Source organism: Elgaria multicarinata, chromosome 4 (genome assembly GCF_023053635.1).
Source record: "Elgaria multicarinata webbii isolate HBS135686 ecotype San Diego chromosome 4, rElgMul1.1.pri, whole genome shotgun sequence".
NCBI classification, from domain to species: domain Eukaryota; kingdom Metazoa; phylum Chordata; class Lepidosauria; order Squamata; family Anguidae; genus Elgaria; species Elgaria multicarinata.
In genome coordinates this window covers 73,188,270-73,213,478 of record NC_086174.1, presented here as the reverse complement: position 1 = coordinate 73,213,478, position 25,209 = coordinate 73,188,270, and the positions used below count along the sequence as shown (strand labels likewise).

The 25,209-nt window shown below is 40.3% G+C and overlaps 1 protein-coding gene across 1 annotated transcript in view; it reads left to right on the top strand.

Annotated features, from left to right (window-relative positions):
- Positions 1–25,209, top strand: part of PLEKHG1 (pleckstrin homology and RhoGEF domain containing G1) — a 138,634-nt gene that overhangs the window by 67,450 nt on the left and 45,975 nt on the right. The window contains exon 3 of the mRNA XM_063124550.1: positions 16,258–16,796. Coding sequence (XP_062980620.1) covers positions 16,258–16,796 — 539 coding nt within the window. The remainder of the gene's footprint in view (positions 1–16,257; positions 16,797–25,209) is intronic.

The following is a 25,209-nucleotide window of genomic DNA, read 5'->3' as shown; positions in this document are numbered from 1 at the left end:
CATCATCTGTTGAGAACCTTCTCCAAGTGTCCCCTCAATTTGAAGTCCAGAGAGTGGCTACAAGGAAGAGGACTTTTTTGGCAGTGGCCTTTCACTTGTGGAAAACTGTCCTGAGAGAGCTTAACCCTGGCATACACTACTGACTTTTTGGTGCCTGGCTATGACGTTTTTATTCTCACAGGGCTTTTTAACAACATGTTATTTTATTATCAGTTGTTATTGATTATAGGTATTGGGTAATTTTTATCTTTATTTTTGATGTTGGCATTTGTTTTATCCTTTTATGCTGAACTTTACTTGTTTTTTATTTTGTTTTATACTTGAATTTGTGCATCACTTGGAGAATTGTATTTTATAAAGCAACTAATATATTAAAATGTAAATAAATTAATTAAAAGTATAGCTACAGATCTTTATTAAAGTTGATCACTTGTTTTGTAGTTACATTGCATATAGTGTTGAGGCTTGGCTTTCTGATTTCACTGCCAAAGAGGCAAACTGTTTGTTTGGGTTTTTATATAATATATAAACTGGACTGTAGCTTGATTCTTTGTGGAGTGCTGCTGGAAAAAGGCAAAATAAAGGTGTGCTGAATGATTACATGCTTAGTACACATGTGCTTTCTGGTAACTGTGTGTGTGTGTATGTGAATGTATCTTCATAAGTATCAGAACAAAAAAAACCCAACTCTGCCTTTTTAATGTCTGAGGCCGTTGCTAGATGAGGGTTTAGCCCAGTGCAAGGCCCGGTCTCCCTGCTGTGCGTGCAGATGACGCACAGGGGATCCCGGGGTCAGGCCGGGCTAAACCCTCCCTTGACCCGGGATAACTGGATCCACTTTTGGCCCGGTTTTTCCACAGCCCAGTAGAAGGTGTAGCTGGTTCTGCGGCTTTTCCTGGCTGCTCGCTTACTTGCAAGTAGCCGGGAGAAGCCATTCACTGGGCACAGCACCCATCGGGCCCTGGGGGTGGTGGTAAAATCATGGGGGGGAGATGGTGGCTGGTGGGGAAAGAGCGGACCCGGCGGGAGAGATGGGGGGAAAGCGGAGTCAGGGTGGGGAGATCACAGGCGGGGGGACGAAGGGGGCATCGGACATGGCGAGCGGGTCATCGGATGGGTGGGTGATCAGGCGGGCATGGCGAGCAGGTGGGCGAGCGGGCAGGGGGGGCATCAGACATGGCGGATGGGGGGAAGAAGAACGGGGCCAGGGCAAGCAGATCGGGGATGGGGGGGGGAAGAACAACAGGGCCAGGGTGGGGAGATCGCGGCCAGGGGGGCGGAGGGGGCATCGGACATGGCGAGCAGGGGGTGGAAGAGCGAGCGTGGGGGCGAGTGCAGGGGGACGGGAGCGAATTGAGCGGGGGCAGACATGGCGAGCAGCGGGGCGGATGAGCGAGCGAGGGGGCGAGTGGGGGGTGAGCGGACGGGCAATCGAGCGGGCGAGCGGGGGAGAGCGGGGGGCATCAGACATTGGGGGAAAATAGGGGGCAGGGGGGAGCGGGAACCCTTTATTTATTTATTTTTTAAAAAAGCCTTACCTGCTCGTTGGTGTGCTCCTGAGCACATGGCTCTTTAATTTTTTAAAAAATGGCTGACACAACAGGGCTTTCCCTTACCCCGTCACGTGTTACATCTCGTTAGGGACGACGGCCCACTCTAGCTGCAGTGCGGCATCGCCCCTACTCCACACCGGATTATCAGGTAGGTCTAGCAAGGCCCTAAGATTCAAAGGACTGTATAAGCAGTCTGCTGGGCTTCAGAGTAGTGTGGAAACTGCTTTTGAAACTCAGGGTACTTTAAAGAGCAGTTTGTTGTATGGCACAGGATGGGTGGGGAGGCATTCTGCTTAAAGAAAGAAAAAAGTAACACTCGGCAAATATACCATGGATACATCTTCAATAGCTCTTTGGATTCTGGCCCAGATACATTGTATTCATCTGGTTGCAACGATGGAATTTTACGACATAAAATTTGCATAGACAAATTGGAACAGATCAAGCTGTGACATTCTTCTTTTAAGTGTGTGTGTATGTGTGTAAAACAGCTATTTAACATGTGTAGTTGAGATTTCTAGGAAAACAGTGTTTTTCCATTGGGCATAGCTGTTATGCATGGGTATAGTCACTGAGAAAATACCTATATAGGGGCCTCCCAGTTATTGACTATGCTTTGTGGATTCATTAAACGAATGTAGTGAATGTGCCACATTTTTCAGCAATGAAAAGTTCACACAGACATACTTAGAGCTCATACATAATAGAGCTGTCAGAGAGAGAGAGAGAGAGAGAGGCTTTAAATTTGGATTTTAAATGATATAACGAAAATTAGCATCACTACTACTGGAAGAAAAGTGAATCTACTGTAAAAATTGCCCAGGTCAAAATGATAGGATGCCCAGCATGTTGTGACAAGCCAAATTACTACTACACACAGGCTATTTTCACAAGTATGATTATTGCAATGTTCCCCAGCTAACTGATTTACTGTGGCATTATTCCCCTCACATCTGCTCAGTTACCTCAGTGCCTTCATCTAGATTGGTGGGTTTTTTGTTTGTTTTTTACTATTTATGTGACTGCAATTCCTATTTTCTCTATTAATTTTACTGACCATTTTGCACTGTTGATCCTAGTGGTCTAATGTAACATTGTGCTATTAGCCCCAGACCTATGGCCTTCAATCCAGGAGGAACCCTATTCTATCAATATATCCTGATAATGATGCATTCAGCTATTTCCTTTGGACATCCTGCAGTCTTTCTTTTTAAGGCTTAAATTATGGATACTGAACAATTCCTGACATCTTCAGAAAATATAAGGAATTCTTATGCTCCTACAAGGGACAGAGTCCCTGTCCCCACTACTTGACCTATAAGGAAAGTTAAGATACTGGGACCCAGGCTAAACCACTGTATTTTTACATTAATTTAGATCACATACTTTAAAAAGCAGAAATATTTGTGGTGTCGTATTGCATGTTGTAAGGCTGAGTAGCAATTGAAAGCATATGAGATAGACTACACAGTGCTGACTTCATGTGGAGACTGTTGAAAATGGCCTTGCATGATGACTTGGTCTGCCATGCTCACAGCATGTAGCACCACAACTTCCCTTTCTTACTTACTTGTCACAAGAAATATTTCTGTGCCATTACTAGCCGCTCCACACAGTGATATGCCCAATTTGTTTGGGATTAGAGGGAATGGCTTCTTAGAATATGACTACAAGGCAGAATTGCGTCTTCGTGCCTTATTTTATATATTAGTGACTCATTCTTAAATAGTTACTTTTTCCTTACTTAGAGATAAATCTCAAATGGATTGTTTCTCTGGTTTTATGACAGAGGCCAGTTTCAAGGAAAACTGGCTTACTATTGACAGGATAAGTGTAAGGTTTTGGTACTAGTGTACAAAGTCCTAAACAACTTGGGACCAGGATACCTGAGAGAGCGCATTCTCCATTACCAACCTGCCCGATCACTGAGGTCGTCATAGGGCTTGCTCCTGGTAGTTCCATGCGGACCTGTGGACCAACTGGAATCCACCAAGAGAAGCGCCTTTAGTACAGTGGTCCCTTTTCTGTGAAACTCTCTGGCCCTGGAGGTCAGGCAGGCGCCAACAGTAGGCTGCTTCCAGCAGCTCCTGAAAACAACTCTGTTTCGAGAAGCCTTCCTCAACTGACTAGCCACTGTTTTTCTGGTTCCTTTGTTTTTAAATTGAATAATTTTAATTTGCTTTTAAAATCTTCATTCTTTTACTGTTCATACTTTTGTTCACCACTCTGGAATCTGTGTTAGATAATTGAGCAGTATATAAATATTGATAATAATAATAATAATAATAATAATAATAATAATAATAGCAGCTAAGTTATGTAACAAAACAGAACAAAAAAGGAAAAAAGAAGAAGCACCCTGTGCTTCATGATAATAGGGGATAAATTCCTAATGTTTACATACCTTTCAAGTGTGTGTGTGTGTGTGTGTGTGTGTGTGTGTATGTATGTGTATAATGAACAATCAAAAACAAAAAAGTGTGTGGGTTTTGAATCTGCTGGAAAAATTCTGATGGTTATCGTGCTGCGGCCCTGCTGTGCACAAGTAATGAGAGCAGCTTGACCTTTCTGTGTGGCCTGATGTTTTTGCCGCTATTCATTTGTGTTAGAAACGTTTGTGTCAAAGGCTTTCTTGTAGCCACCCATGGGGTAGGGAAGGAGTGCGCCGGAATGCAAGGAGGCACTGTGCCATTTGAAATGTGTTCATAAAAGCATAGGAAAACCAAGTTTAAAAATTGCTATTTATTTCCCCAAAAATTAGTTACACATAACCAACTTTTATGCAAAAGCTGTATGTGTTGTCTTTGGTGGTAAGTCCCTGGTCACTCCTTGCACTGGGCAATTTTATTTACTTTAGATTTTATAGGTGTTCCTTGGTTTTTGAGTGTTTACCGTCCCGTTTCCCTGATGTCTTCAGATTTTGTGGAAAGATGTATAAAGAAGATGCTTACAGGGTTAGTTTTTCCTTACTTGGATTATGAAAAACATATCAGGAATTTTCCTTTAACTGGACATGGATTTGTGCAGCAAAAACAGCAGAGGGTTCTCTCCTATTTTAACATCTAATTTACAGCTGGGCCATCCTACATTAAACCAGCAGTTTTTTTGATGCCTCAGGAGGTTTATTTTGGAATGATAACATGAGAAAGTAATGTCAGAAGTGGAGATACTTTTTTTGTTGATTGAAACTTGTGTTAGCATTGACATAAGTTTGATCTGGTTCTGTTTTTCAATTAAGCTCTGCTATATTCTAGATAAGTGGGTGCGTACACTGGACAATATGGGAGAAGATCTTGAGTGATTCTAATGTCCATGATTTAACAGGAAAAATATCCTTCTCCTGCCCCTGCAGTAAATTATATTGGCAACAGTTGTGATCTTAGATTTGCTTTTTAGGAAGTTCTATGGTAAAAATATATGAAGGTGCAATCTTATGCACAGTTAGACAGAAAAGAAGGCCTACAACTACCAGCAGGCTCCAGTCAGCCTTGGATTGTGTGCGAAGTAAAAGCTCTGAAGACTGCAGTAATAATTTAGATGAATTAGTACAATTGTGAATAGAAGGAAAAAGCTGCCACATTGTCTTATCTGTGTTCACCTGTGAAACTAGTTCATTTCCAAACTGAGATTTAAGAATATTTGTAGATGCCCAACGATGGTTGGGCATTGCATGAACCACAGTTGATAATGTGGGGGTCAAAGGATGGAAAAGAATGATCCTGCAGCTTGCTTCCAGTCATTAGCCGTAGTTAGTGATTTGTTTGCAAAGTACAATGGTTTTTCTTTGTCAAAAATGATTGTTACAAACCACAACTCACCATTGGAGAGAGTAGTTCAAATGAAACATTATTTCATTGTAAAGATATTGCTTCTATTTTTAAATTAACTTTGTTGCAGAAGTTAATTAATTTACCAAGCACCATGAAATGTCAAGGTTTCTAACTCAAAACTGGGCTACCAATGCAATAAAGGAGTGATCACTCAAGATAATTCTGTCTCTCAAAATCCAATTTTGCATTTCAAAAGGGTTGTTTATGAATTAATGACCTATTTCTTTATGACTATTGTGGCAATACTTTTGTTGATGGAAGAAAATAGATGCTGAGAAACATTTAAGTATTTAATTCACTGGCAATCTATCTGTGGTCAATATTTTCCCAAGACTTTGAACTTAAAAGTAAAAGTCCAAAATTACTAAGTCAGTCAGGACATTTGAAGTCTTTGTAAAGTATGTACTCCATAGTACTCCTCGCCACCTGTTAAGAATAAATAGATGTTACATTTTCCCGAATGACCTGGGGAAATCAAGTTTTCTGAGCATATCCTCTGCCTATGTAATTGATGATATCGGCATATTATCTAGATCCATTTCAGTTGGGTTTCAGGCCTGGTTTCGGAACAGAAACTGCCTTGGTCGCCCTGTGGGATGACCTCTGCTGGGAGAGAGACAGGGGGAGTGTGACCCTGTTTGTTCTCCTGGACCTCTCAGCGGCCTTCGATACCATCAACCATGGTATCCTTCTGGATAGGTTGTCTGAGTTGGGAGTGGGAGGTTCTGCATTGCAGTGGTTCCGCTCCTACTTGGATGGCCAATTCCAGAAGATGGTGCTGGGGGATTATTGCTCTGTGCCATGGCTCCTAAGCCATGGGGTTCCACAGGGCTCTATCTTATCCCCTATGCTGTTTAACATATACATGAAGCCGCTGGGGGAGGTTATCCGGAAATGTGGACTGAGGTGTCATCAATATGCGGATGATACCCAGCTCTACCTTTCCTTTTCATCAAACCCAAGTGAGGCAGTGACTGTTCTGAACCAGTGCCTGGGCACGGTAATGGACTGGATGAGGGCTAACAAACTGAGACTCAATCCAGACAAGACGGAGGTACTGTCATCAGGTGGTTCATCTGTCCAGCGAGGTGATGTTTGCCTTGTCCTGGACAGGGTTGCACTCTCCCTAAAGGATTGGGTCCGTAGTTTGGGGGTGCTCTTGGATCCAGAATTGTCACTTGAGGCACAGGTGAACTCAGTGTCAAGGAGCACTTTTTATCAGCTTAGGTTGATATACCAACTACGCCCTTATCTGGACAGAGATAGCTTAGCTACAGTTATCCATGCTCTGATAACCTCTCCTTTGGATTACTGCAATGCGTTATACGTGGGGCTGCCTTTGAAAACGGTCTGGAAGCTTCAGCTGGTACAAAACAGGGCAGCCCGTTTACTAACAGGGACTGGCCGGCAAGATCACATTATGCCAGTCTTTTTACAACTTCATTGGCTGCCAGTCCAGGTCCGGGCCTGATTCAAAGTGCTGGTATTGACATTTAAAGCCCTAAACGGTTTGGGGTCAGGTTATTTGAAGGAACGCCTCCTCCCATATGTACGTGCCCGGACCTTAAGATCATCTACAGGGGCCCTTCTTTGTGAGCCCCTGCCAAAGGAAGTGAGGCAGGTGGCTACTAGAAGGAGGGCTTTCTCCGCTGTGGCACCCCGGTTGTGGAATGAGCTCCTCAGAGAGGTTCGCCTTGCGCCTACACTGTACTGCTTTCGTCGCCAGCTAAAGACCTTTTTATTTTCTCAGTATTTTAACACTTAATTTTAACTTAAATTTAAATTTTACTGTTCTAACTCTGTATTTTAATCTTATATCAATTTTGTTGCGTGGTTTTATCCTGGTTGTGCTTTTTATACTGTATTTTGTAATTGTGCTTTTAACATGTTGGTTGTTTTATTATGGTTTTAACTTTTGTGAACCGCCCAGAGAGCTTCGGCTATTGGGCGGTATAAAAATGTAATAAATAAACAAATAAATAATATTTCATAGCAGAGAGTGGCTAAATTGAGCAAGGAAAAAATAACTTAAGGCTTAGCAAAAAAGCTTTCTCCAGACAAGATGGCCAGAATGTTTATGATTATATACTTTCTTCCAAGGTTTCCTCCTTTCCATGTTCATGTCCTTCATCTAAGCATGGCCTACCTGATGAGAATTATCTCTGCATGTACACACACATTAATAACAACATACTGATAATAACATGTCCCTAACTTTCAGGGGGAAATTTCTGGAGGGGAAGACTTTGAGAATGGAGTTGGCCTGAGTGCCAGTGGGTTGAAAAGCTATATGAGAATTAATTAGGCAGATGACAAAGGCTTCAAGCCTGAAGCCCAGTTCTTGGCTTAAGAGCAAATGAAACCAAAGGAGTCCACATAGCCAGACAGTACTTGTGGTTGCCATAAATTCTTCTTCCCTCCCCATCATTCATCCAGAATATGCAAAGATGATTTAGGGAAGGGGTTAGTTTGTTTCCTCTGGAGATTTGTGAAACAAGTGATGGATATAGTAATACTTGTAGTGATAGGTGATTTTTCCCAGTTCTGTTCAGAATCAGGGCTTCTCCACGTGGGGCTTATATTGTGTAATCAAGATTATTACTCAGGAAATTTGAAGTTCTTTACATGACGTCATCAACCTCCAGGGCCCCACCATTGTAAAGCACAAAGAAAGTCCAATTAATGCTTTCTCTAGGAAGCATTAATGAAATGCTTTACTTTCTGGGTGAACTTCTGTAATGGCCCTGTAATAGCAGCACTATCTATTGGCTGTAAAATGAAACATATAGAACTTGCTAAGAAATAAAACAGTGCATGTCAGCCAGTGTAAAGGAATTGATCTTAATTCTGCAAAAAATCTGGAAACTGAAGTCCTGGTAAGGATATGGGATTTTATCCTTGTGGGGTGACACCCTCAGTGGGAACGTTAGAAGAGTCATGCTATATCAGACCAGGGATCCATTTAGTCTAACACTCTGTTCACACAGTGGCCAACAAGCCACCTGTGGGAAGCCTTGCACTTTCCTTGAGAACTGCAATGTTGGGGAAAGATTTTTAGTTGTTGAATTAAAAGTTCTCCCTCACTTTTGCACATGCTCCTACAAAGCACCATGATTAATCTGAATGCAGACTGCCCATGTGTGGCATCTTATTTTTACATGTTGAGCTGGGCAATGGTGCTCAATTTGTAATACATCCAAATATTACAAGCTGGACAAATTTCTCTTTTGACCTTCAACAACATTACTACTTAGAAGCAATGATGATCGATTTTGTTGCTTCCAATTATGTTTGCCTCACCTAGCCCAAAACTTGCCCTTTGATGTCTCTATGTTGCGTGGAGAACTTGTAGGAGGAAAAGGGCTGTCCCGGGCATTTAGGGGTAGGCAGCAGCTGTAAAAATGTATGGTCCCTGTGGTGACCACATTGGTGACTGAAGCCAATATGTTCATGAAATGGGCAGCATTTTATCATCTTATATTAGTGCTAAGCCATTTGTCTCTTACGCAGTTAGTTAGAATGGGGAGGTTGGAAAGCCTGTGTGGTTGGCCCATGCACTGTTCATTTGGTACAGAGGTCTTCAGTATAAATTTTAAAACGTAAAACTACAAAGCAACTTTCTACTTCAGAAGTGGAAGGTGGTAGCTGTGCAAACTTCAAAGAATGGCAGGATAATAAATGGAGGAAATGTAAGCTTTTTGGCAAGAAATGAGGAAGCTTCTTGCAGAATGTCTGGAAAAAGCCCTTCTTTTCTTGCTGCAAGTTGCAAAGGGGTTAAATATCTGTCTTACTGAACAGAGCCAGATGGAGAGAATCTGGTCCCAGAGTAAAAATAAAATGTTGAGTAAGGAACCTTTCCAGCGTTTTTATGCTATGACCGTAATAAAGAATATATGGTGCTAGGTAGCAAATAAGTGAGGATAGTTGTCCTCTTCTCTGTGGAAAGCACTTCAGTAATAGAATTAGCAGTGAAGTTAACAGTCTGTAATTCTGGTAACAGTGAGTTAAATCCAATGTTGCACTAGCAAACATCCTCTAGCAGAATGGGGCTTCCCCTTCTCTCCTGCAGCCCCCATGCTGCAAGAAAATCTGGGCTGGAGGGTTTCACTACCCTCCCAAGCATATTTTGAGGGTGCACAGGGGCTGAAGAGGGAGTGGGGATAAATTCCCTCCCAGTTCTAATGGAATACTTACTTCAGCAGAATGACACAGATGATTCCTGCCCAATGTATTTCCTGCATAGTATTCTGGAATATAGTAGAATAATTGCCAATCATAATTGGTATCTTTTGGCTATTATCAATGAAAAATATAGTTTTCCAGCTCTCAAGCATTCTATTAGCCTTTCAAACTGAAAATCGGGGAAAAAGCCATTTGCTGTAAATTTGAATCAAGGGGTAGTTGTTATTTTTGTACATGTACAAAATGTGTGTTCTGATGCATCAACAGAAGATAAGGCCTTTTTGTTTTTTACTTAGGAATAGCTGCAGTGTGATGTACAGGTTAAAAAATCACTGCACTGCATTGCAGAGGGTTATTAATACATTAGCCTTCACTTTGGGGAGGATGTCAGAATGTCCTCTAGATAGAACATCTTGAGCTGACTATAGTTCCTTTATGGGTTATTAAGATGACTGAAGAAGGAAACATAATACTTGCAAGTCATGAAATGTAAACCACAACCTTCCCTCAATCATTTATAATTGGTTTACATTTAGGAAGCAAATATTGCATAAAGGCATTCAAACCCATACATTTTTAAACATTTCAAATCAACACTCACTTTTTAAAAATATCATAAAGAATTACAGAAACTAAACAAAACTGAGGTATCAGCATAGTGGCAGAGTTGCTTGCAAGGTTTAGATGTGCTGAATCAGCACACCTGGACCCTGAGGCAAATCACAGAGTTTCCCTCGGATCAGTGACCCATTGCTTAAAACTGCTTAAAATATGTAACCAGTGTCCCATTTCTTAAAACTGTTGGGCTGTATCTTGTTTCCCTCCAAAATGTTCAGGGCCTGCCTGGGACTGTAGGCAGCTATACCTGAACCTAGACTTTGGGTATATGTGCTTACATTCAAGGTCTTTAAACTCAGTTGCAGGAACATGAAATGTAGATGGCAGAAGGCAGGGCTCCTAGTTTGTATAACCACACCTGGCCAATCCAGAGGCTCTATGCTATCTGCTTATCACAAGATGTAGAACACCTTATTACCTTCTGTTCCTGAAGAGTGGTCCAGGGCTTGAGCTCAGAGTCTTATGGTAGTGAAATTAGTTAGATCCCAGCCATAGCTCTAAAGGGTATGTTGTTGTTGACCTACCCAAGTTGGCACTCAGTCTACTCATGAGTTTTAATACTGGCACCAAATCATATCCACCGTGTTATCAACAGCCAGTAGATTGTGTTTCTGGAGAAATTTTTGTTTCTGAAATTGTGCCTAATTGGAATATGGCTAGTTAGTTTTACATACACATCTTGATGTGACTTCAGTTCTAAAAATGCCTAGACAAATATCAAGAGAAACACACAGCTGAATTAGAAAAATCAATGCCCTGATACCTCCACAAACAGCTGCATCTGTCCCCTTGGTGGTAATACTTCGTTGTATGTTCAGTTGTACCTAGTAGTTAGCATTATTTCGCAAATGTTTAACCATGTATGGTGCCTTGTGTACACACTTCGGTGTTTTGAAAAAGATCAATACTGTGTCAGGTATATTTGTGTGCAAGCTCTCAGTGAAGTCATTCATCAAGAACACATCCATTTAAAGAAAATGTTTTAGCATTTTGATTTTACTAATTTGTTTTGTAAACCAGTTGAAGTATAAAAACCCAAAAGTTGCTGTTAAATTTATTATGCAAAATGTCAGACATATTTAATGTGCCAAAATTCTTTCCAGGTGTTGGCCCATTAAAAGATACCAATTTGCCTGTTAGTGTACCTTTCTATTCTCTTGGACATTGATTTGTTTATCTCCAGCACACCCTGCATTTTTCTTAGTGTTGCCTAAAGTGAATCAGTGGTTGAAGGAAAGCAACCATAATGTTGTGGAACTGCTTGATGCCCCCTTCCCCCCCCCCTCAACTCTCTGCTTAAAGAATAGTCTGTAAAGGGTTGCTCAGTGAAGTGTGCATTTTAAAGTTACCCACAGTGGTGTCTATTGTCCTGTTCCTGAATTGAATGATGTCATGTTTCATTTAAGGCTCTTAGCAATGCCGAAGACTGCGCTTGGTGGAGGCAATGAGAAAGTTGTGAATCAAGTTCCTGTGAAGCCTTTCGTTTTTTAGAGTTTCAATAGCTATAAGCTGACTCATGCAATATTTCCAGCAAAACTGCTTTATGGAATAGTAAGACCTTCTCATTTTGCCCCAGTGCCCCAGTGAGGCAATTTTGGAACTGGTGGTATTGGAGGATGCATTTATCTTCTGTTACACAGGTAGGTTACAAATTGTTAGAAGGAGCATTTGTGTGTGTGTGTGAATGAGAGAGAGAGAGTTGTACATTCACTGCTTAAGGAGCTGAAGACATTCCACAGTGGTGAGGTACTGTCGCAGAGGATTTTCCCTCACAACAGTGCTCAAGGACTCCAGCATATTGCATGATATGGCAGAAGACTGTGTAATATAGTAGGGTAGCTCATTTAAGCTTAAGAAAGCAAGACAAACTGGTGGACAAGTCTGGAGTTGCTAATAAGCTGAAATTCTTGCTTAAACCCCTAGCGAGGCATGTTTTGGGAGAGTTGGAATGAGCCCATCACATGAAGTGCTTCACATGCTGCTGGTTTTGCATTTCTTAAATGGATTGTTGCATATATTTGCCGTGTGCTATGCTTTAGAAAACATGTTGATATTCAGTAAGGAATACAGATTTTACTTGGCCTACTTGAATACCTGGGGTTTTCTTTTCTTTTTTTACAATCCAGCTGAACGGTCTGTTCTGTTTATGCAAAGTGTCCTTTGATATTGTCAGTGCTCAGTACAGAGTGTCTTATCAGTCCGGGAGGATTCTGTGACAGTTAACATTTAGTCAGTTTTCTTGATCAAATAGCTTGCAGCTTTTTTGTGTCTGTGGTGGTGGTCAAATTCTGGAACATATTGTTCTTACCTTTTCAAGTAAAATGTTATTACAACTCTGTGTTGCACAACCTTCATTGCTTAAAAGCTCCCAAACTGAATTTTCATTGCGAACAGAAAGTAATGACCGGACTAAGGAAACACTTGATTGTAGTGGAATAAAGAATAAATTGGAGGGTTTGTAATACAATGCTGATTATGTAGATAGTAGTTTCAAAATTAAACATTTGGGAGAAGCCAACAACATGAACCATATACTTTACTCCTGAAGGACACATACATTATATATAGTTACAACAATTCATATAAGGAATATAAATGGCTGTAAAGTCTAAAATGTGGCTTCATTTGGTTCCTCTAGCTGCAATATTTTGACCCTTGAAATTGCCAATTTCAGTGATTTTTGTAAGAATAACCATTAAAAGCATCAACACTACTTTAAATCATGTTGAATGGCGGAAAGTAGAATATCTTGTATTTGATAGCAAAACCTAGTGTAAATTAATATTACATGGGAAAGTTCTTTTGTTTATATGTGATCTTGAAAGATAAGTTTCCTAGTTTTACATTTATCTGTGGGTGTGGGAATAGTGCATTTCCCAGTCTTACATTGTAACACAATCTCTAAATTTTTGTGTGCGTGTTAAAGCCTCTTGTTGGAGTATCAGCAGGCAGTATGGAGCTTCACAGTGAGTAAGCCAGACAGGGTGGGGAACTTAACTACATTTGTGGAAAGGTATGAACAAGAAAGGATCATGTTGCTGAAACACATTTCCCTGAGAGTGTTGATAAACATACAATTAGTTTTCTTTGCAGTGCTTAGCTTGCACAAACCAAACCAGCCCCTGTCAGTTGTAGATAAAGTGTGTAGCGTTGGCATTTCTCCCCACTCTCTGAATATAAGGGTGGGAATAGATGTGATGTGCAATATAGACCTGCCGACCACATTGGTAGTCTAATGTCAAATCTCCCCTAACTTTTTATCACTTAGTTAGATTTGACCCAGTGATATAGAGAAGTATGGCAACATTGGGGAAAATGAAATGCTACAAAGTGGGAAGAACTCAACACAGGCTGCCGTTTTCTACAGAAGTTCCATGTCGAACATTGTGTGTAGTACCACCTAATTATAATTTGTTTTTAACTGTGCATATTTATTGTTTTATACTGTATGCTTTTATCTGTACGCCGCCCTGAGATCTTAATGATATAGGGCGGGATACAATTTTTTTAAAAAAAGAAAAATTCTGCAGAATTATTATTATTATTATTATTTATTTATATAGCACCATCAAAGTACATGGTGCTGTACAGAGTACAGAAGCATGTGTTACAGGCTTAGAGCTTGAAGGGATCTCAGAGATCATGTAGTAGTGTCCTGTTCTTGCAGATGTATTCTTTTTGGGATTTTAGCTCTCCCTAAAGGTTCATGTTAGGTTACAATTGCTATTACTCAGAATTCTGGAAAAGCACAGCTTTTAGCAGCAGATCTTGATGTCCAGCTGAGCCAGGTCTGCTGTGGAATTTGAGTGTCACTTGTTGCTTTTCATTTGCCAGGTCTCATTAGGCCTGCTCAAAAATGGCTGTAAGCTCGTATAAAGAAGGAACCATAGCTCAGTGACAAAGAACCATAGGTTAGTAGTATGCAGAAGGTCCCAGTTTCAATTGCTGGGATCTCCACTTTAAAAAGATCATGTGCTGGAAAAGAATTCTAAGATACTGCCAGTTAGGGTAGGCAGTACTGGGATAAATGGACAAATAGCTGTCGTAACTTCCTACATTACTATGAACTTTCTAAGCAATGTGGAGAAGTATGCTTAAGCAGTAGTTTTTCCTCCATCTACAGCTGCACCTTTCAAAAGTACTAGAAGAATTAATTCTAAAACCAGTCCTATGTGGAGATATTCACTGAGTGCATGGATGGATGGAAGAAAAGGATTTCATCTACTGGCACTTGTTCACAACAATTTGTATCAACCTGAAGTTCTGACCATATGCTCCCTCTTGGGGTTCTTGTCTTTTGGAACACCCTTTATGCACATAGATTTTGTTCAGAAGTCCAGATGTACCTGAGGAGAACAGTAGCGGGAAGAGGGAACACGATACCACACATTCATTTGCAATTGCACAGTCACAGTTGGCTTGCATTTTCAGACAAAAAATTTGCAATATTCAGATCCTTTAATTGGTGCTGCAAGTTTTCAAAATTCTAAACTATTGTCTTTATTATTTGCCAAGGTTCTATTTATGAAGGCTTTTAAGACAGACCATTACCACACATTTCAGCTAATTTTAATTGTTTTATAGGGGGATTGTAAAAGTAAGCAGATAGTGCATTGCGGAATCTTTGAAGAAGCCTTAATTTTTTGCTTGTAGCGCCAAATGTATTCTCTTAAAATCGTAAAGATTATTTGTATGTAATTTATATTACTGAACTGTGCAGTCTTAACAAAGCAAACATGACTTACTAGTGCATTCAGGTTATCTGTAAGTGAGACAACATATCAGTTAAACAGGAAGAAAGACCACAAAGTGATTTGAATGAAACAGGAACTCTTTATGCTTCAGTTAAGGCAGCTAATCAGGTGTCCTTTGTCACAGATTTTAGCTATACATCTTGTGATAAATTAGCGGAAGGGTTTCCATTTATCTTATTTATCCAGGTTCCAAGCCAGTCTAAAACTGCAAAGCATTTATTTCTGGTTTTAGTGGTGCTTTAATACAACCCCCCCCCCAAAAAAAACCACATACGTATTTATCAGAAATTGAAGGTAATAACTTTCTTTTGCTTCTTCTCTGACGAAACTCCTTGCATATACTATTTTTTAAAATCATTTTTCAGTGGTTAGCAACTTGAATGAACTTTGTGAATTGTTTCTTAGGCCTTAACTAGACCTAAGGTTTATCCCAGGATCGTCTCGGGTTTGTCCCTGCCTGCTCCCGGGATATCCTGTGTGTCATTTACATGAACAGGAATGACCCCAGGATAAACCCTAGGCCTTAGGCCTTATTTACACATAGTTTTTTTCTTAATTTTGTTAAATTAACTTGTGAAAACAGATGAAGAAACAGGCCCAATAATAATTTACAAATGTAAAATCAAATTATATCCAGTAAACGGTATGCCAGGAGATCTTGGATTATGTAATAAGAATCATGTTCCCTGTATCAAGTGAGGGGAGGAGATAAAACATAAAGCTGATAGCTTGCCTGACTGTATTCAGTCTCAATAGAAAGAGAGAGCAAGAGCATGGTGGAAAACATTGAAGGCAGTCATACAAACAAGTTCACAAACATTACTAGCCCACAAACATTTTTATTAGCTCATCCCCAAATTTATAAAAAACTTCCTTTACCTGGAAGGTATATTTGCTCAGTACAGGCAATCCATCAAATTACTTTTTAATAACCCTGGAGGGAGTTGTCTGGGGAGGGACTCTGGGAAAAACAGTTTATTATAGTAAATTTAGAATCTGAGTGTTTTTAATAGTTGTAGAAAAGAAGTATGCATTAAGACAAATGGAAGTTGTGATGTAGCAAAGTTACACCTGGTGACAGAACAGCTCCTAACAAATGTTCTTCATGCTTTCAGTGAACACGTATGGAATGTGCGGCATTGTAGTTGCAGACTTCTCCATCATCCAAATGTATTTATTAGAATATTTGTAGAGAGCCATCCACAAATACAGCTCTCTCTCTGTGTGTGTACGATTGGGAACTCTGTTTTTCAAGGAGTCCCAATTACACATGGCACATGGTAACATTGAAAAACAATGTTTTTTTCCCCCCTCTTAAAGATGGCTACCATTTGCCTCTTGACGTATTGCCTCCTGTGATGATGGGCACGACTCCCAAGACAACAGGGGAAAACCTGCACAGAGAAGACGGACACTACCGCTACTGTGGAATCAAGACCATGGAATTGTCGGACAGTGACCGTCCTGTTAGCTTCAGCTCCACGTCGTCCTCTGCATCCTCTAGGGATAGCCACTGTTCCTTTGGCAGCAGAACAACCTTAGTTTCAAACAGTCATCTGGGCTTATTCAACCAGGATAAGGAAGCAGGGGCTATAAAACTTGAGCTGAGTCCAGCCCAGCGATTTTCCAACAAGGAGCTAAGAAAAAATAACCCCATAAAAGAACAGGCTTCTGATGGAAGTATTGGAAGAAGGCCAAACATGCCATGGAAAGCTGAATCAAAGGAAAGCAGCAAAAATTGTGTCACGTCCCTGATCACTGAGCCTACAAGTCCAAAGCTTTTGTATGTTGATAGAGTGGTTCAAGAAATCCTGGAGACTGAGCGGACATATGTGCAGGATTTAAAAAGTATTGTGAAGGTAAGTGAAACTCTTTCTCAGATTCTACCATAATATAATATGAAATGTGCAGAATAAAGTAATGTGGAGACAATACCAGAAGCATGTGCTTTTATTGCAAAGCTTGCACTAAATTGGTATGCTGTGGGCAGCACAAGCAGCTTGCTGTAGATGAATAAATGCTCTGTCAATTATAATATTGGGAGACAAGCATAATTCTTCTCTGTAGAGGCGTCTTCCCAGTCAGACAATTTGAATTTCTGGCAGTTCTAATTATCCAATGACAAAAAACCTCCTGTTTGCTAGTTAAATAGTTATTTTCTACCTTTTACTGAGGCCATGTTAAATCCTGCTGGTTATTTTCTTCGAACCCCTTTGTGATCAGGGCTTTTTATCTGTTCCTAGTCCTTCTCAAAGCATTCCATCTAAAAAATTCGATATCTTGAGAATGCCTAGGAATTGCTCCTGTTTCCCTAAGGGGCTTAATGTGATGCTAACAACTTGATTAGCAATTATGGTGATTTTTTTCCATTTAAATATCGGGTGTGTGTGTGTGTTTGGGGAAACGTTACTCAGCGCCACAGTGTGCAGAGAGGGGAGGTTTAAGCCTTCTTTCCTCAGCTGCAATTTCAGTAAAAATGGCCCACAGCTCATGCTGCAATTAGCATTAGGGGGGAAAAACCTATTGGTATCTGTTAGGTAGAACTGGTGAAAGGTGCTTTTGGACTTTCAGGTACAGCAGTGGACCCACAGCTGCAGGACGTTAAAAACCTGAGAGCCAAGGAAGATAGAAATTCAAGTCTTGTTGACAATGCCTGCTATCATTACTGCAGTCATCACATCCAGTTCCTCCTTTTATGACCAGTTCCCCCCTCTATTCACTAGTTTGAATGTGGAATTTGAGCTCCTTTTTTGTAAAATAATAATAATGGTAGAACTTTGAATGTATAACTAGTTCTGCCAAATTAATGGTCTCCTGTCCATTCTCCTAGGGGGACTATATTTACTTAATACTTTGCCAGTTATGATGCTTTGGCCTCCTGTCCAGTGCAGACACAAATCACAGAGACATACACCTAATCTGGAAATCTTATAATGTGTTGCTCTGGGCAATTCTCTGTGTTAAGTACATCCCTAATCCGGAAAAGAAAATACTAGTCTGATGATGACACAAAAAAGCAGACAGTGAGGTAAAAAAGATTATCATGGTTTGATATACAAAGGCATGTTTTTAAAAAATTAATCCTCAAAAACAAGTCTTTTCCTGCATAACTGCATTAGGTTCTTTAACTGTTGGTTTATAGCAAAATCATCTGTATTTAGAGGCATATTTAGAGGTTCTTAAACAAGACTGAAATAAAATGCTAAAGCAAGCAATTCTTATGTACAGAAAACATTTGGATAGTGTGGACTGGAGTTGTATTGAAAGTTCAATACAGCCGCTAACACATTTTTCAAATGTTCATATTCTCACTCAGTACAAAAACAAGTATTTACCAGTAGAGCATGAAATAAATCCATCTAAACTTCAGCAAAAAATGTCAATTTTCAATTGGAAGCATTGGGTACATTTTAAAGAAATGACTTTGGTAGCTCCCAGTGCTTGATCAATGGATGCATGTTTTCGAGCATATGAATTCTTGTTCTGAGGAATTTCCATTGTTCATGCAGGATGATATTGACCCTGCTGGCTGGGGATGATGGGAGTTGTAGCCATTTCATTTCATTTGTTATATTTCTATTCCGCCCATTGCCAAAGCTCTCTGGGTAGTTCACAAAGTTTAAACCCATCTGAAAACATCAGGTTGGGGAAGGTTGCTCTTACAGCAAGCAAGATGCAGACCAAGAAGCTTCCCTTTGGCTCCCTGGATAGACAGTGCTCAACATGCTGAGCTTTATAACTTCACTAATTAGTACAATGGCATTCTCCATGGTGTGATTAAAGTATTTCATATCACCTGGAAAATGAAGAGCTGCTATTGTGGCCATGAAATCCTGTCTTCCAGCTCACATTTTCTCTTTGAACACACACGCAACTCAAAATATAAGGTGTGCTTGAATATTGATGCCTTTGAAAGCCGCAGGCCATTACAACATATGCAGGGGTAGACATTACTGTTTTTGAAGGGCAGAGGAGCCTCAAAAATACTTGCTGACGAAGTTATAAGAAATCTGGAGGCCAGAGAAGCAAACACGTATTGATAGATATATGGTCAGCATTTATTTGTCATGGCCTTTGGCTAGTACAATAAACTTTGGATTGATTTTGATTTTTGGTTAGCATTTCATTGAATTCTTATCAATGAATTGTGTGTTATCTTTTATTTTTTAAAAGAAGATAGATTTTTTTTTTATAAAAAAGAACAATCCCCCTACCTCTTCACGCATCTGTCATTAAGAATGATTTGTTTAACCATGATTTCAAACAGCTTCAAACCCTAATTAAGAGTGACCCCCTTCTTAGTATTAATGATCACTTATATTGATGGCAATGTCATTCTTAGCTATAGTTTGTTTGTGTGTATGTTTGTTTAAGCAAGTTATTTATGGGCTGACTTTAAGGGCAAATGCCCTCCCTATAAAAAAATTGAATCAATAAAATATTAAATACTATTATAATCAAAATAACAAGCATATATCAGCCATAACACAAACCATAACAGTAAAAAATACAGTATCAGGCCAGTATTGTACTAGTTTAAACCAGCTAAGCCTTTAAAACTATTTAAATACTAATTAAAACTAATAGGATCACAGTATCTTTTTAAGGAAAAGCAAGCTGAAATATATGAGTCTTTAATACCTCTTTGAAGGCCAGTTAGGTAAGGGCCATATGCGCCACCACCTGGACAGATTTCCACAGCTGTAGAGTCACTGTTGAAAAGGTCCCCTCCTAACCAAATAGATCTCACTGGTGCTCACACAACCAGGGCCTCTGATCTTAAAGTATGGTCAGTCTAGTACAGGTGGAGGTAGTCTTCAGGTAACCTGGCCCAAACCATTTAGGGACTTACAGGCTAATACTAGCACCTTAAATTGGGATCAGAATGGCACCAGCAGCCAGTGCAACTTATACAGTCTTTGTGGCACATGCTTGGACTTTCTCACCCCCCACTAACAACTGGGCATCCTCATTTTGCACCAGTTGAGTTCACTGGACTATCTTTAAAGGCAGCCCCACATAGAACACATTACACTAGCCTATTCTGGATGTGACTAGTGCATGGCTAAGTGAGGCTAGACTTCTCCTTTACATAACCATATAAACTGGTGTGTCAGCTACACCACTAAAGTGGTAAACTTGGTCCTTAAGAGGAGTGCAACCCCATCCAGGAATCGGGCCTGGTGTCAGAGGTTGACAAGGCTGGACAGCAGCCAAGGGCCCATGGACTCAGAACGGCCCATCCCTGTTGACTCCTAAGAATTGTCCTCTAGAGACAAATTCAGCAAGACAAAATGGCTGATGGAGGTCTTTCCTTCAGAAAGCTGGCCAGTCCCAAATATCTGGCTCTGATGGGGTCCCAGGAGATCACTTGTGCTTCAGGAACTGCTCCTCAGGGGCAGCTATTTGACCTCTGTTTAGCCAAAGCTAACAGAAGGCAGGCAGCTGCTCTAGAGCAGAGCTGTCCCAGGAGATTGCCCAGGCATTTGGTGACAGACATCAGTGAGTGGAGGGCGTCAGTAGAGACAAGGGGACGGGTGAAGGCAGCACGAGGGAGGGGGTGAGCTAAACGGGGGGGATGGTGAACGGTGACAGCTGTGCAGGCGAGCGGAAGAGGCAAGCAGTGGTGGAAGGAGGCAAGCAGTGAAAGCAGGGAGGAAGAGGTAAGGGCCTCTAGCAGACTCATTCTCAAAGGCATGCAGAAGTTTGGTATCGGCCCTGCCGGGAATGGTTACGCACCGCCATCCAGATAGGTCAGTTTCTTTATCCATAGCAGTTTCTCTTGTCTGGATTAAGCTTCAGTTTGTCATCTGCTCCAAACTTTCTCTAGACACTGGTTCAACAGTTCTACATTCTTCTTAAATTAAGTAGGGGAAAACAAGGGGTAGAATTGTGCATCATCTGCATACTGATAATACTGCAGCCAAACTTCCCATCAACTCAATTTGCAGCAGCTCTGCAAATCACAGTTTATTTCCATACCTGTGTATTTTGCAAAGACTGAAACGTCAACTGGTTTAGCACAATCATGAAGGGAGAAATAAGCCATGGTGGCATCTTTCACACACACACATGCACTGCACATATCAGTCACATGCTGGAGGGTTTTGCATGTTGTGAGAACCCAGCAAGGCGGTTTGTTACCATGGTTAACGAGCCACACAGAACCCATGAGCTGTTGTAGGGTTCTGAGATGTCTTGTTAATCATGGCAACAAGTTACCTGTGTTAGGTTTGTATGACTCGGCAAACCACACTGGCGAGAGTAGTTATGCATATCCCATCAGCACACGCAGCAAGGGAAATAAGCCACTGTGGCTTATTTCCTCATCCATGATCATGCGAACATGACCACATCTTTTAGCAGTCTGGGAGGGGGTTCAGCTTTAGGCATTACTCCAGGCCAAGCACACCTGAACAGGAGGGTGCATCTCATCAGACCTCCTTGTTCTTCAAATTATCTTTTGTTTGGCAGAAAATATGCAGAGCCCTGGTTAAACCTGATCTGTATCATTTTTTCCTACTACTTTAGTGTATAAAGTAACATCTGTGCCAGTCCCTTAATCCTGATAGTTGGAGAACATTAAAATCTTCAGCAATAGCTCAAAGCTGATTGTGAAAACTGGGTGGGATGCTACAACACAAATTGGTGCATAATTCTTCAGTAGCATAAAACGAATGTGCCACAGATCCTCTGTTAATCTTTTTTTCCTCCCTTCGGAGTGGAAAAGAGGTTTTGCTGGCACTCCTACTGTACTGAGCTATAGAATTGCCCAGAAGATTAATGCTATTGTGTTTGCAGCTCTTGTAGCAATGAATGGATCACTCAACCAAATTGTCGGTTGACTGAGTTGTAAGCCCTATTGTGAATGCAAATCAACACAGATAAACGGGGATGAAAGTTAATCTACTTCAGCATTTGGAAATCTCTGGTTCTTATATTAGAAAGGAATGGAAGTGAATGTCAAATACAACATATGAGATCTACTTGTTCCACAATAATTATCCCTGCATCACAACTGAGTGGTGCTGATATTTTAGAGTGATGTATAAATAGATGCCTGTAAGGAGGATGGAGACAATACTGCTGAACTTATGTTCTGATGAATTCTCTTAGCTGCTGCTTGTAAAATTAACTAATAGCCATTTTGCATGACTATTTTGGCACACTAGCTGCTTTATAAGTCTGTGCTTGATGGCCCTAAATTGTAGAGACCCACTCAGGGGCAACCACAATTATCAAATACATTGACTTCAAACCCAGTTTGCTATGGTGGGTCAGCTGGCCAGCATGCCATGGATTCAGGTTCAGTATATAGACATTTCTCAAACATCTCTATGGGTTAAATTCACATATCACATTTTTCCACAGTTTTCTGGCTATGATAATGTTCAGGGAAGGGAAGTGTGGAACAGGGGTCAGAAACATCATTGTCCTTTTCTGTAAGAAGTGATTTATGGCCTAATGGAATTATAGATGAGATAACCTAACCTTACAAGTTGAAAGCTGTATTTCTTGTTAGAATAAGCTGTAGTAAAAGGCCAATGACAAGTTACACATCACAGTTTTATGTGCTTTTAAGACAAACTAGTTTTGTGAATTTCCATCTCTCTCTTTAAGTTTACTCATGTTCTTGGAAAGCAAAGTGAAACGATTCATTATCTGGATATAATTATTTTAATGACTGAGCTTAAACACAATTGCTACCTTTATTTTTAGTTTTAAGATGTATCTGTAGAATCCTATTATCTGTAGAATCATGTACAGTATGTTATATATCTTGAAGAAATGGCCCTTAATAAAAAAGCAGATTACAAGGGAAAACTCATATGGATAAGCTCTTAATGTAAATAAAGAAATAATGGGAGTTGTGTAAGATTTTGGTAGAAGTTATATGCAATGAGTGTAGAAATTTATTATAATAGGACTGTGGATTAGGGATGTCACAGAGATTTGCATGTCCTGATTTGAAAAATGAATCTCAGGAATTGAAGTGCTCACCTCAAATACAAATTTGAATCTGACTCCAAGAAATACTACACTCACTCCACTACTCCTAGCTACTGTCCCAAACTGCCACCAACCAATGATTCTTCAAAAACCTGCCTCTCCCTATATCTTACTAACTTACCTGTCTGCTGTTGTTGCTCCAGCAGCACCTGGGATGGATGTATCTCCCCTCTCATTAATAAGAGGACCCTGGGAATTGTAGTTTTCCCAAGGTCTATTATATTTGCAAGGGCCTAATGCACCAGGAAGAAAACAGTTGAGAGTGGCTTGGAAAAAAGCAGACCTTTTGATTGAAGGGGAGAGGGAAAGTTTGGGATTGGATTATCCTGAGCCAATCTGTTTGAGCCTGGTTAAACTCTTGCAAGTGTGTGTAACTCCCCCCTTTCTTTTTCTTTTTTTCTTAGTTGGATTTTTGTCCCCATACTAGTGTCACACTCGACAATGGACTCTTTTTAACATGCATAGATACTGATAAACCCTTCTGATGAACTAAAACAGTTTCATTTTTGTTTTTACATTGGAGAAAGTGACCAAAATGGCTCATATAGCCTGTTGCTAAACCTGAAATACTTATTCAGTTTTCCAGTTCAGATAAATACTGTTTATATAGGAAGTGATAAATGCCCGAATAATCTTCTTAGTTCTCGTATTCTGTTCTCATGTTTAAATTTCTTTGTCAATGATACATCTTGCTAGAGAGAGGTGCAAAACAGACAGCAATCTTTTATCAGGCTTTATCCAGTACCACATTTATGTGCTGAAAGACGAATGGTGAATGAACTGACATGCTAGCTGTTGCATTGCTGAGGAAATAGCATGGGAAAGCCACAGTTCTTTTCTCTCACTGATTTTGTTTAGGTATGACTTACATTCTGAGGTGTCACAATGCATGACCAAGCCTTTCCTTCAAGTAGGACTTACACCTGTGGGTTCAGCCATTCCCACATTTATCATGTTCATTTGCTTGTAGCCTCTTTTTCCTAAGCAGGTACAGTCTCTTTAATGGCAGAAATGCAGTGGAGGGATTGCTCACCAGTCGCCACACCTTTGTACTTCACACTTGTGCTGTGTGCTTTGTTAAACCAGTCTATGTTGATCATATAGGCTTTCCACTTCTATTCATTCTTTATATTCTGATTATAATTATTAGATTGGTGACCAACTCATTATCTGCTTTCCTTAGATCTATTTTACTCCAAAAGAATAACCAATAGATTTAATAGAATTTCACAGCTAATCATATTCTTAGTTATTACATTCACCATTCTAGAAGAGTGTAGTTTTAGAGCAGCTCCTCCAACCATGAAAGTCATCCTCACTCCCTTGCCTGTATCTCTGTTGCTTTTTGATTATTTTCTCTTTAGTTGCTGTGATGTATTCTGTCTTCTGCATTTTATATCCAGAATATGCTGTTGATTCTCAAACAAACATATAAAGCTTACCTATTACACCTACACAAAATACGAATATACTAAATACAGAACTAAGTTCATTCTGTTCCAGAGTTTTTAGAGTTATTCCAAATTTACAGCTTCAAAATTATTTATTTCTATTTATTTGTGTATTATTTGTGATAATTCTGTATCAATTAGTACAATAAAACCCCTAAGCAGTTCACATACAGATATTAAAATGATTTAAAATACATTATTAAAGCCATTGATAGCCTTAACTCCATGAATTTATCTAATCCCCATTTAAAGCCATCCAAGTTGGTAGCCATCGCTGCATCTTGTGGTAGGGAATTCCATAATTTAATTATGCTGTATGAAGTACTTCTTTTTATCTATCCTGAGATATCCCAGAATTATGAGACAGGGAGAAAAATGTCACCCTATCCACTTTCTCCACACCCTCTGTAATTCTGCAGACCTTTTTCATGTCTCCCTAGACTTGCCTTCCCCCCTCTGATTGTGCTGCCCTAGCAAGACTGATTGCAGGCACAATGGGGGAGTAGCAGTTCTAAAATGTAACTCCAGAAATTAGTGGAAACACACATTTGTGGATTGGGACAGGTCAGCAGAGCTCCCTTGTAAGAGCTCCACTGACCTGTCCCTTTATGTAAACAAGCCCTTCTGCTCATTTCTGGTGGCCACTAAGTCTCCATTGCACTAGTGGTAGCACCCACTGGTGCATGGGCACAACAGGATACTTGCCTTGGTATGCTGTGTCTGTCTTAGAAGAGATACACATGTGAGCAACCTTGTTGATCTTGCCTTAATCCTTTAAACCCCAGGATAAAATGCAACCATAAGTGAAACA